The 13315-nt window shown below is 38.8% G+C and overlaps 3 protein-coding genes across 3 annotated transcripts; 2 read left to right on the top strand and 1 right to left on the bottom strand.

Moving 5' to 3' along the window:
* Positions 1–150: 150 nt before the first annotated feature.
* On the bottom strand, positions 151–3279 carry psmb12 (proteasome 20S subunit beta 12). Its single transcript, XM_031295557.2, has 6 exons — positions 3030–3279; positions 2502–2572; positions 1540–1671; positions 1036–1165; positions 807–951; positions 151–294 (listed from the first exon to the last, which is right to left on the bottom strand). The coding sequence occupies exons 1-6, from the start codon at positions 3075–3077 to the stop codon at positions 167–169; spliced, it is 654 nt and encodes a 217-aa protein (XP_031151417.1). The 5' UTR covers positions 3078–3279; the 3' UTR covers positions 151–166.
* Positions 2975–6649, top strand: psmb13a (proteasome 20S subunit beta 13a). Its single transcript, XM_031295555.2, has 8 exons — positions 2975–3237; positions 3486–3573; positions 3956–4053; positions 4609–4749; positions 4879–4994; positions 5356–5414; positions 5761–5912; positions 6282–6649. Exons 1-8 carry the CDS (start codon positions 3176–3178, stop codon positions 6391–6393), a joined length of 828 nt encoding a protein of 275 aa, XP_031151415.1. The 5' UTR covers positions 2975–3175; the 3' UTR covers positions 6394–6649.
* Positions 6650–7100: 451 nt separating this feature from the next.
* psmb8a (proteasome 20S subunit beta 8A) lies at positions 7101–12618 on the top strand. Its single transcript, XM_031295554.2, has 6 exons — positions 7101–7490; positions 7867–8008; positions 8413–8524; positions 8693–8822; positions 10864–11068; positions 12066–12618. The coding sequence occupies exons 1-6, from the start codon at positions 7341–7343 to the stop codon at positions 12152–12154; spliced, it is 828 nt and encodes a 275-aa protein (XP_031151414.1). The 5' UTR covers positions 7101–7340; the 3' UTR covers positions 12155–12618.
* The last annotated feature ends 697 nt before the right edge of the window (positions 12619–13315 follow it).

Genomic DNA, 13315 nt, shown 5'->3' with positions numbered 1-13315 from the left:
GTTTCCCGTTAGCAGTAACTCACTTATCTTTCATGTGTCTGACTTGTGTTTTAGGTGTGCGTTTGTATATTCTATAACACCCCAGTCCTATACAAAGCAAATTAGTGATTAAATTGTAGCTCAAGGATTTCAAAAAACTACTTTTTTTTAAAATCCAAATTTTATTTTATTCATTATGGAACTTAGGCAGCTTGTCACCAGGAACAACCACATGCTCCACCCCGGTCTCCGTGACCACCACCAGGTGAGCCACACCCCCGCTGACATTGTCTCTGCCCATGGCCAGAGCAAGAGCTGTGAGCACAGGGACAGAGGAGAGGAGGAAGATAGGAACAAAAAGCAGGAGATAAACAACCACAGACATTAAGTTTGTAACATTTATACAGCTACAACTACAACTACTGAGTCAACAACAATGTTATCTTTCCTTAAGTGCAAATAAAAGCCTTCTTGTAATAAAAAAGGTGTAGCCTAGTATACAACACTGCAGATCCTTGAATACTGAATAACCTCCTCTTCTGATTAAAGTCTAAACTCTGCTCACGGAAAATAAATCCAACCGCTCATTTCAGTTTACAACTGAGAAATCTCTGTATGCTGCTGAAGACTGAGTAAGAGGCGTATCATTGTGCACATTTTTTCTCATTTTCTGCTACACTCTTGTACATAATCATTAAGTTTGGGAGAATCACAAACCAATTTCCCCAAACAAATATTCTCAAATCCTGATATAAACTTCCTGACAAAAGAGGTACAAAGTTATTTAGGTTTGGGTAGGCTACATAAGTAAAATAATACAAAAGTACCATTAGTTGCAAACTGTAGGCATTCCTCTTTGCTCATGTTAGGTTTGTATTTTGCGTCAACATAGCCGTAGATGTAAGTGCTGCCTGAGCCACCGATGGTAACTGGCTGACTGATTAACATCCCGCCTAGAGACACGACGTACACCTGGAGAAGGATGGAGATAATCAGTAATGCAGCTATATGCTGAAAGGTGGAGTGTGTTGGACTGTCTTCACAACCACTACCTACCTGTGGTCCTTTCTTCCTGTCCCAGCCTGCTGTGATGAAGCCGGCCTGCAGCTCGTCTTTGTTTTTGTAACACAGTTCTTTTAGCACCGAGGCTGCTGCTATCACCAGTGGAGGGGTCTCCATCTGGACACTATGGATTAGGAGGGAATCGAGAAAGAAAGATCACATTTGTAAGTGTGTCCTGTTAAAAGTAAAATAGACTTTGAATCTATTATGTGTTGTTTTTGGATTCTCAAATTATTGTGTGTGTGTGTGTGTGTGTGTGTGTGTGTGTGTGTGTGTGTGTGTCTGAGACTGTTAAAGCATGCAGGGTATGTGTTAGTTTGCATGCACGCAACTGTGTATAACTGTCTTCGCCTAGAAGTCATGGAAGAATGAAAATAACGCAAATAACCAGTGGGATTAATAAAACCTTATTTCAATGTGATGTAAAAATGAGATGAACATATCTGTCTGTGTGTGCGTGCTAATATGTGCCAATGTATTCATGTAAGTGTTCGGCACCTGTGGAAGGACAGGTGGAACTTTGCAGCCTTGGTGACGGCCTGAGCATCTGCGAGTGAGCCAGCCATGCAGCTGAAGATCCGGTCATGAACCTGAATCACCTTGTTGATTGTCTTAGATGATACATATTCCCTGAAAAGAGAGACAAAGAGAGGATGAACATAGCCATAGTGCAGAGAGACTTTTCAGATAGACTACATATATATTTGGAGCTCTGACCAGCTCTGACTAGAAGTGCTATCATTAAGACAATAAGCTCATCATCATAATATATTAAGGTCCTGCACATGCTTCCAAACCAATAATGTAGTTACTGACTATTCACCATTCAGCCAAATAATACACAACTCTCTCATTCAGGTTAAGATTTCTGAATGAACACTTTTAAATGTCCTTGTTTCCAACACTGAATGCAAGCTTAAGAGTCCTGTATTAAATGTTAAATAAGTAAAAGTATTCAAAATGTACTCAGTGTTTCAAACTTAAAAGTAGACAAATGTCCCCTATAACTGTTATAATTTTATGTAGTTTATAATCGGATTATTCCTGTCGTATCAATATGTAAGCAGCATTTTACTGATGTAAGTTGAGCTGGAGTTTATTTTAATTGCTTTATATACCGTTAGGTAGTTTATACATTACAGTTTATACACCTTTATGTATTATATTTTATAAGCTTACTGCATGTTACTGTATTTATGCAAAATCGTAATTTGTAAAGTAACTAGCTGTCAAAAAACGAAAAAAGTACAATATTTCCCTCTGAATTGTGTAGTAGAAGTAAAAAGTAGCCTATCCGTATAATACATTGTTCAACACATCCCCCTATTTCAGAGTGTTGTTCCTGTGTATCAACTTGAATTTGTAGATTTTATTTTGTATCATGAATGTTATAAAGCAGTCCCTCTTCTTAATGTCTTCAACAACGAGGCAACTTCAGTGTAATGTCACAACACCCTCACCCTCCAATGGAAGCCCTGGAATCTGACCCAATCACGACCCCTCCATCAAAAGTAGCAGCCAGGATGGTGGTCTGCGGGAGGAGGAGACAACAGAGTGTGGTTGTTGGTGTGTAGATGTATTAAGCCAAACAAGTACAACACTAAGTTATACAGCATTACAGACATGTATTATTGCTTATGGCTTCGTGTCCATTCAGCAGACTGAACAAAGCTATGAATTCTGGGATTTAGAGTTCTGAGAAGGAATTGTTTTAAAGAGGATATTAACTGAAAATGAAAGTGTAGCCAGTCGATACTTTTATAGAAATGTAAAAATTAAACTTCAGAGCTTACATGTAATCAATATAGGCCTACTGATAATAAAACACGTGAAATGTCCAGTCGATGTCTTTCACTTTGTGTTTGGTTACTATTCACGTACATCATCACCTGTTCATCCGTGAAATAAATTATCGATCAGTTTTCGCTTAATATCTTTGGTGCTGCTTCAGTAGATAAATATAAGTGAACCGGTCCGGATTTACTCACCCCTGTGCTGACTCCTTTGACTTGTGAGTCCGTGCAGCGTTTCTCCATTTTCACTCCAAAACCGAAAGAGAAGAAGGAGAGGCGACGCTCAGAACAGCGACCTCAGGCGCATTGAGACGCGCAGAGAAGCCGCAGTCAGACCCGGTATGGCGCTATCAAATGTCTTCGAAACTCCTGCAGCTGGGTTTAATTTCGACAACACGTCAAGGTATGAGCTTCTTTGTATGTTTTCTCAACAGCAGACTGTATCAATAATGAAAAAAAATCAATCAAATTGTTGGTTACACTAAGCTTTCACCGGGATCAAAAGCGAAAGTAACTTTTTCCTGGTTGTTTATCACTTTGATCAGTGAATCAATATAGTGATGATGTGTTCTCTAGTCTATTGTGTCTATAATATTGATTAGTTGACCCCCTGTTACCCCCTCCTCCCTCTCTCTCTGTCCATCTTTGTAGAAATGCTGCATTAGAGGGTCTTTTTGATGGAGGACAGACACCTAAACCTATGAAAACAGGCACCACCATAGCAGGAGTGGTGTTCAAGGTGAGTATAAAGCTGTTTAAACCGCACTGTTAAAACATGAATGAACCAAAACAGTTACTTTAGTCCATGAACTATAAATTAGATTCTTTACATTGTTTTTTCTTTTATCTTCCATCAGTGCATCACTGAACACAACAGGGAAAGTTTTTTATAAAGTCCCTGTTCACACCTGCATTGCCACAATGCATAACTTTGATAAAAACAAATGCAATGAATGTCCATTCCACACATTTTCACACTGGAGCAACTGCGATTTTAATGCCTTGCCCAAAGGCAACCAAAGGGTAGCTGTATAAAATGTGCGCAATAAACTAATATCCCAATTCATGTGTGTGTGTGTGTGTGTGTGTGTGTGTGTGTGTGTGTGTGTGTGTGTGTGCAGGATGGGGTGGTGCTGGGAGCAGACACAAGAGCTACCTCCAGTGAAGTGGTGGCCGACAAGATGTGCGCAAAGATCCATTACATTGCTCCAAATATATAGTAAGTCTAATACACGGCACACTGCAACCATGAGCGGAGAAAGCTAGCTTTAAAATATTCTCATCATAATCAGTCAATGATGTCCAATGCAATTCCACTTGTTTTGCAATTAAGTGCAATTTTCTTTTTGGTGCACTGCACATTTCACCATAAACTGCCTCCTTTACTTGTGATTTCCTACATATGCCAGAATGCCCTACAGTGATGTTGTATTAAGTACTAAGGGTTGCCACATAAGAACAGTTATGGCTGGAAAGTAAACAGTCCTGTGGTAACTTTATGTTCAAAATCTACTGAAGAGAGACTTAAACAAAGTAACATGCTGCCGATGACAGATTGCCCAAGTTGCAAGTTGTGGTTGCATTGCATTCTGGGCTGTTGAGGCTGATGTGTAAGAAGAAATTCGTCGATCTGTCCTTTGTATGATGGATTTTCTTGTTGAAGGGAAATAGTGGCTCAAGAAAGAAACCATCATTTAACTTTTCTCTCCTTCTCTTCTCATTAATCTTTCCCTCTCTGACTTACAAATACATTTTTCGTTTTTTCTCTCCGTAGTTGTTGTGGAGCAGGTACAGCAGCAGATACAGAGAAGACCACAGATCTTCTCTCCTCCAACCTTACCATCTTCTCTCTGAACAGCGGGAGGAACCCTCGTGTCGTCATGGCCGTCAACATACTACAGGATATGTTGTACAGGTTTGTGTTGCACACGCACATGTACCTGTATCTAGAGGTGTGAATTAATGAAACATGTAACTCACAGTCCATTAAAATAACTGTGGTGTTAATCAGGCTTCCCCTGTTTTGATCTTTGCACCCCCTCAGGTATCGTGGCCAAATTGGTGCCAATCTTATACTGGGAGGAGTAGATTGCACTGGGAACCACCTGTACACTGTGGGGCCTTATGGGAGTGTAAATAAGGTGCCTTACCTTTCAATGGGTATGTGACTTAACTCTATTTTGTAAGTGTTGGCAGCACTGTTACTGTGACATATATTTTTTAGATTCTTTGTTGTTGAAGTTTCTGTGATGCATCATGTTGGCTATTACCACCTGAGCCTCGTTCGTAATGTTAAAATGTGTTATTTTGTGTATAAAATACATAAAATACTTTATATAGATGAACTATCAATGCCAGATCATATCAAAACATGTTCTGTGTTATATGAAAGAGGTTATGACTTTATTATTCTACATTTTACCAGTATAAATTATACATTTTAATTAGCTGCAGTTATGCATTTTATTCACTCAGACTACATCCAGTGTGTTTTGCTTGACTTCACTTTGTGTCCATGCAGGATCTGGTGATCTGGCTGCTCTCGGGATTCTAGAGGATGGGTTCAAAGCCGACATGGAGGTACGCCACATAATAATAATGAACATTAGTCGTGATCATTTAGACATAATCAAAAAATTATTCCATGTACTTTTTGGCATCTTTAATTGAATGAATGTGGCAGGGCTGTTGGTCAAATAAGCTTCTAGATTATGTAAACAGTTGAGAAAATGTTTTAAAAAATAATTTGTTCTCCTCCATTTGAATTGGATCTATTACCAAATAAAAAACTGACAGATTGTGTAGGCATTGGGAAATCACTGCAGGTGGATTTTAAAAATGATGAGTGCCCCTTCTCCTTCATGTTCTGTATGTCGCTGTTTGTCCCTCTCTCCTTCATTTCCCTGATTCCTCTTAACTGTCTCAGCTGGAGGAGGCGAAGGAGCTGGTGCGTCTTGCCATCCACGCGGGCATCATGAGTGACCTCGGCTCAGGCAACAACATCGACATCTGCGTCATCACCAGACAAGGAGTGGACTACATCAGACCCTACCAGGTTTCAGAGTACAAAGACAACAGGTAGGCCAGCATGAGTAGGACTTTAGGATGTAGGATGTCAAAACATGTCTGCAAATCAAATGTCCTTCTCAGTGAGTAGTAAATATCTTTAGTCTGTCCCTGGCAGTGGGACTATGCATTAACTTTGTATGTGCTGAATTGTGACCTAATTTTTAAACAAGTAACCACTTTAAACACAACTGAATGTCAAGATTGAAACCTCCATTAATATATACATCTGTCTATAAAACCAAACTTTAATTGATCAAGCTTCACCCATGTAAAGACACAGCAGTATATTTATAGTGCCTAGGTTTTCTGATTCAGTGTCAAACATGGGTTAACTCCACATTTGTCAAATATATCTATCTATCTCTCCCTCTCTCCTAGGAAAACTAAATACAAATACCGTCCAGGCACAACACCGGTTCTGACAGAGAAAGTAGTCCGCTTAAAGCTGGAGGTTGTGCAGGAGTCCATGCAGCGGATGGATACAGCCTGAGCCACGACGCAGAATCACACCATATAACACCACAGCAATTAGCAGCAAAATGAAATTGTCTTTAATTTGATTACATTTTCAATCACCAGTTTTTATATATAAGTAGTGAAACATCTCAGACATGTGATTAACAATGTAATCATGGTTTCTACTCTGCTGCTATGCTTCACTGTGATGTGAAATAGTTTAGAAATACTTAACGGGTTACTACAGTAAGCAGAGACACTGCTAGGCGATACTGACTGTAAAATGTTTTTACAATATGGAATAAAAAAATAAAGGAAGATCATTGAATTAAATTCTATTTGACCCCTGTTGCTTAATTTATTTTCATGTTTTGTAGTCTAATTATTTACTAACTGTAATATGTGATGGCCCCAAACAGCTGATGATAACAGACCCAATAAACAGAAAGGCTTATAAGCGGCTGCATATGTTAATTTATATGTCATAATACGTCGTTAACTTGTCATTAACTGAACTGCATTAGATTGTGTATTTCTATAATGATGAACTATGCAAACCTCTGCTGGCTTTCCCAAACCTGAGTGATGCTTTTCCGCTTAGAAACTGATGACGAGACAAATATAGTGCTCTCCTATTGGTGTATTGGTTTATGCGGGTTTTGAGCCATCTTTTTTTTTATTTACGGAGTCTTGGTTATTTTTTATTTTGATCAATTAACTTTTTAAGTTACTAAACAGCCAGATATATTGAATAATAGTTGCGCACACATTTTGTGTTGCTGACTTATTTTAAATGTTATTTTTTTCAGAGGGCAGGACAATGAACTAGTTTTTAATTGAAACCCTTTCACTTTCGAATTCTTCGCGTCACGTACAAGGAAATTATCCTTGACGCTTTGTTAGTCGCCTTCGTCATTTTGGAAACCTTAACCCTAAAGTATAGAATATATTTAGAATATAGTTAGTACACTTTGATACATAATGGCTCTTTTACAAGTAACAGGTTTTAAGCCTTATTCTGAACTCCGGGGGCAGATTCTTCCGGCAGGACAGACGCATCTCTTCGACCGAACCAACCACTATAGTTTCGGGACCAAAACTCAAGAATTTGCTGTTCCTCTGGGTGTAGACGTGAGTATTATTTCACCAAATTTTGGTAAGCAACTGCACTGAATCTTATCCGGTATACTCGCCACACGCATGACGCGTCCGACGCGGTGGTCCAAGTTCTTTTACGCGTCTGTGGTTCTCAGTGTGGTGCAGGTTTGCGTCTTATGAAACTTTATATCATGCATTTATCTTAACTATCCCGAGTTATTGTCAAAGGATATTAGAATGTGATAGATATTTCACTCGTGTTCTCACTCAAACACGCACGCAAACACACACACACACACACACACACACACACACACACACACACACACACACACACACACACAGTGCTATTACCATGGCTATTACGCATCTTGCGTCCCACTGAGATCCCTTCTTTGATTTCTTTTAGCCTTCCGGGTTTCTCAAATCCTGCAACCGTGAAGGAGGTGTGTCCATAGACCTGAACCACGGTACGACCACCCTGGCCTTCAAGTTCAGACACGGAGTCATCGTGGCTGTGGACTCCAGAGCCTCAGCTGGCCGTTATTTAGGTAAATGCGCATGCCTAAAAGTATGGACATTTTTTTATTTGACCTGGAAAATATTAGAAAAGATGGCACTAAACAGAATATTGGGCGAAATGTGGGAAAAGTTTATTCTGACAGACTATTTGCTTCTGTAAAGAGGAGTTATAGAGTGACATGACTTAGAGTCATATTGACCAACCTGCTGTACATCATATAAAAAACACTCCCATCATCTTTAAGAACAAAGGTCTCAAAGGGGGTGGGGAGCTTTGAAATGTAAAATTTAGGGACCACGAGCTAAATGGGCTCAAAAATGTAAATAAGGCAACAAGTGTAACCAAGTTGCTATTTCATAGTGTTGACACACATAAAACTATAATCTTGGTCACTGAATGTCTCCTTCTCCCAAATGTGTCACGGCTCTGCAGCATCCAACGATGTCAACAAGGTCATAGAGATCAACCCGTACCTGCTGGGCACCATGTCGGGCAGCGCTGCAGACTGCCAGTACTGGGAGAGACTCCTGGCTAAAGAGTGCAGGTCTGTTATTCAGTGTATTGAATATTTGTGCCATTGTCGGCCAATCCCTTTTGTCCTTCAGTTTATTCTTTTTGGGTGACACAAAGAGGTCCAGGGGTCAGGACTGACTGATTTGTCAAGTGATTTGCTTATGAATGTATTGGTACTTTGTTTTAATATTTCATTCAGGCTATACAGGCTGAGGAACAACCAGAGGATCTCTGTGGCTGCAGCCTCCAAGCTGCTGTGTAACATGATGCTGGGTTACAGAGGCATGGGCCTCTCCATGGGAAGCATGATCTGTGGATGGGACAAAGAGGTGAGCTGTGTGTGTGGTTGTGGATGTGTATGTGTATGTGTGCGTGAGTCTTACTGTAAACATTACCATGTTGTGGTTTTCAGTACAAGCCAGGGGAGTGTAGAGGTGGGACTGGATGTTTATGTAATTTGGAGGTTTTATTTTCCCTGTTACTGTAATATGGCTGTATTATAAAAAAGTGATGCTGGTGTTGTCAGGGTTTGTGAGGCTTTGACCCAAAAATGCAGAGTAGTGACGAGGAGGCAGCAAGTAGAGTAAAAGATTTTATTAAGCAAAAAGGTTTACAAACTGAAGGTGTCCTAAGGGCGGGCAGGCAGACAAAACAAAGACCAAAAACAAAATCCAAAATCCACTAGAAAAACAGAAGACACGGAAGGACAAAACGACCAGGAAGGAGCGAAAGCAGGGAATGAACAGGAAGAAAAGATGACGATCTGACAAGAGACAAAGAAAGCACAGAGACTAAATACACAACGTAACGAGGGTAGTAACGAGAGACAGGTGACATGAGGGCTGATGAACAACATCAGGGCAGGACAGGCAATCACAGAGGCGGGAAATCACACAAGGCAGGAAGTAAAGAAACAGACACTACAAAGTAAAACAGGAAACATAAGCATAAAACATACACACATGGTAAAACATAGATAATACAGAAACACATGAGACAGGAAACAACAAGGAAACAGGGAATACATTAACACAATAAAACTACAAAAGAAAACCACAACCATGACAGGCGTGTTATCATTATTTCTAATTACTGTTAATGACGCTCGATGACGATAATTTACATTATTTATATTCACGTGGCTTTCGTCAGTAAAAACTAAAACATAGACACCATTTAGATAACAAACATTTACAACAAAAGCAATTAACAAGTAGCAATTTGCAACTAACAAAAGCAAGTGATTCAAACAGAGAGGGAATGTTTGCATTGTTTACAGTATATCAAATCAAAAACATATTTAAATATGGACTAAATGTCAATATGACACAAACGATACCATATGGTTCTGAAACCACCAGTTGGCCATCTCAAAATGATTACATAATTTAAGTATAAATTTAAGTACAAAGTATAATTTCTTTAAGAGTCAAGTATACAATCCTGAAAAAAATTAGAAGATACAAGCGTACCCTGCAGACATCACTGGAATTTTCCCAGTGTGGGATTAATAAAGTCTATCTTATCTTATCACTGATGAAGCAGTTCATTAAATCTAAAAACATTACCCACTGAAAAAACTCTTAAGTGCTGATGGTGTTGGTTCACTGAACATCTGATGTGGTGTGCACATTTAAACTCAGGATCCAGTGTCGTTCCAAGGTTTTATTGTTGTAAATGTAGGGAAAAGGTTTACACTGGTTGCAAGTGAATAATAGATGGATGGATGGATGGATGGATGGATGGATGGATGGATGGATGGATGGATGGATGGATGGATGGATGGATGGATGATTTTGTCTAAACAAATAAGTATATAAAGAAAATGTCACAGATCTAAATAGCCTTGAACAATCAATCATAACAAATTAGGTTGGATTCAGCTTGACTTCAGTAACGCATCCACAGTCTGCACTGCTTCCACAATCTGTACTTGGTGTTTCTCTTAACTTTAAACAGGATTTCACTCTGCAATCTAATATAAACCAAACAAAATACATCAAACTTTCAGACATAACATTCAATGTGACCAAATATAAGTGTTACACAACGAAAAAGTCTCCTCTCTTTGTTCTGCCTGCTTTGTTTGGCGGGAAAATGAGTGTCACAGGCCTGAAGGGCGGAGTTATATACGTTTGGAAAGGGGCGTGGTTTCAGTGGTGATTGACAGTCCATGAATGAGGCAGGTCAGGTGTAAACTTGATATTTAACACCCACAAAGACTAGTACTGGTATTATTGACACCTCACTATGTAGAAGTACTGCTGTATTCTTATCAGAAACCGTGGCCCATAAATAAAAGTTGTAAATGAAAACATTTAAATGTAAAACTTTCCCCTACAGACCATATAATGACTGTGTGCTCCCCAGGGACCCGGTCTGTACTATGTGGATGATAATGCGACGCGTCTCTCTGGCCAAATGTTCTCTACCGGCTGTGGCAGCAGTTTCGCCTACGGTGTGATGGACAGCGGTTACCGGGAAGACATGACGGTTGAGGAGGCGTATGAACTGGGCCGTCGGGGCATCACTCACGCCACACACAGGGACGCCTATTCTGGAGGCGTGGTCAACAGTGAGTACACTCTGAGAATGTTTTCTTTTAGATTTTGCATTTAAGTCTATTTTGTGTCTCTATTTAAGATATTCTTTTTGGCCACACTAGCGATATACACTTTAAAGTATAAAGTGGGTCAGTCTGTCCTATTTGGTCCAGTCTGAAATCTAAACAACTATACTAGGTTGGTGTTTACCATGAAGTTTTTCCTATAGGATGAATCCTACTGGTTTTATTGATCCTCTGAGTTTCCCTATAGTTCCACCATGAGGTTTACATTTTGTTGAAATATCTTAACAACTTTTGGATGAATTAGCATGAAATTTGGTTCACACATTTACAGTATGTCCCCCTTAGGAGGATGTGTAATCACTTCGGTAATCATCTGACTTGTAATCTATCACCATCATCAAACCTTTAAAACTAATGACATTCCTATCATCCTCAACGGTTTAGTATGTTTATTTATATATTTTATTTTTTTAATATATTTTTTTTTTTTTTTGTTTAATTTTAATTTGAGGATAAACTCCTTGAGATGCATCATGTAGTTCTCAAGAGGGCCCTCAGACACGAAAACATGGAAGACATAAAAAACATTAATAGTTATGATAATACAAAAATAAATAATACAAACGACAAACAAACAAATACACAAATAAGGGCTCTCCTACAATCCTCAACCACACACTTCATCTCTGTTACAAGCGTCATCTGCACAAAACTAACGAGAAATGAAATGAACGAACACTGCCAAATAAAAACATTATGTCAAAGTATTGAGCCTACCTATGAACTAAAATTGCAACCCAGTTCATGTTCAGCCAGGGAGCTTTGTTGCATGTCCTTCCCCATCTCTCTTTTTTTAATTAAGCAAAAACAGAATGTTATGGTCCTTAAATATATAAAGCTGTGGTCTATGAGCACTTGAAAATGGTAAAATTACATATTTGTCTGTGTACATTTGTAGTTATAATGTGTGTTTGTGTGCTCATCTTTGTGTGTGTTTCTCTAGTGTACCACATGCAGGAGGATGGCTGGATAAAGGTGTGTAAGGAAGACGTATCAGAGTTGATCCACCGCTACAGGAAGGGAATGTTCTGAGTTTGACCCTAAACCCAGATCAACCTCAACCCTCTGAATATCGTCTGCTGATGCGTCCCTTTCCAAAATAATGCAACTTTCTTTTGGCAACGATTTCAATATATTTTCTCAAAAATATATTGAAATATTTGATTTTGGAAATGAAAGACCCAACTTTGTCTTACAGCAGTGTGTAGGGGAGTGTGTGGACCATTTCTGATTTTGGATCGATGAAATGCTAGACCATGAAATGCTACTTAAAACCATTTCTTTAGCTACACATAAAGCTAAACTTTACAGGATCAAATTGTCATTACATTTTTAGGACTGTTTGTTTAGTTATTGTTCTTTATATTATGTAATGCAGGTACTGTGTATGTGGATACTTACATGGTTCAGTGGTGGTTTGTGTTAGCCAGACATCCTGTTAAAATAATCTTACATATACAAGACACAGCTCCAAATAAAGACTGTTGTTCAACTCACTGCTCTGTCCTGTAATGATTAACCTGACTGACATCATGTTGCTTTATGATATAAAGTGTCACGTACAAAACTCATGGGAGTAATTCAATATATCACTGAATATGCATTTTTTTTCAAACAGCGGCATTTTCAGCCTTTATAATAATACATGTTGACTCGTGGGTGATGTGTAAAATATGTTTCAGTTCTTCATGTCTCTGGCCTTGTTTACTGTCAGCAACATACAGTAGTTCTTCAATATGATCTTGTCATCACACTTTCAAAGTAGTAAATCCATTTGGTTTCTGTATGAGGCTGTGGCAGAAACATTTCAGATGCATCGTCTGAACATTACAGAACTTGTTTTTAATATCGCTGGGCGTCTGGTGAAATGTGACCACAAACATACAGGATGTGCCAAACCTTTCCAGATCTTGCAACTAAACCTGTTTGGTGAGATTTCTAAAGCTATCATATTACTGATAACTGTTGTTACAGTATCTCACAAATACATTCATCTTAATACTGAAGATACTGTGTATTTTTAAGTTTGGTTTATTATAAAATGTATTGTTTAAGGTATAATATAGGTAAGTAATGCAACAAAATACTTTTTTTTTTGTCATTACAGCTGTGATGTCAACTGTTTCCATGCAGAACTCAGCCACAGGTTTTGCCAGGTTTTTGAGGTATTTTTGGGCTTCATGAAAAAAGGTC

This window comes from Sander lucioperca, chromosome 14 (assembly GCF_008315115.2).
Source record: "Sander lucioperca isolate FBNREF2018 chromosome 14, SLUC_FBN_1.2, whole genome shotgun sequence".
NCBI classification, from domain to species: Eukaryota; Metazoa; Chordata; class Actinopteri; order Perciformes; family Percidae; genus Sander; species Sander lucioperca.
Note: the sequence above shows the minus strand (reverse complement) of the source record. Positions and strands in the feature narration are given on the sequence as shown.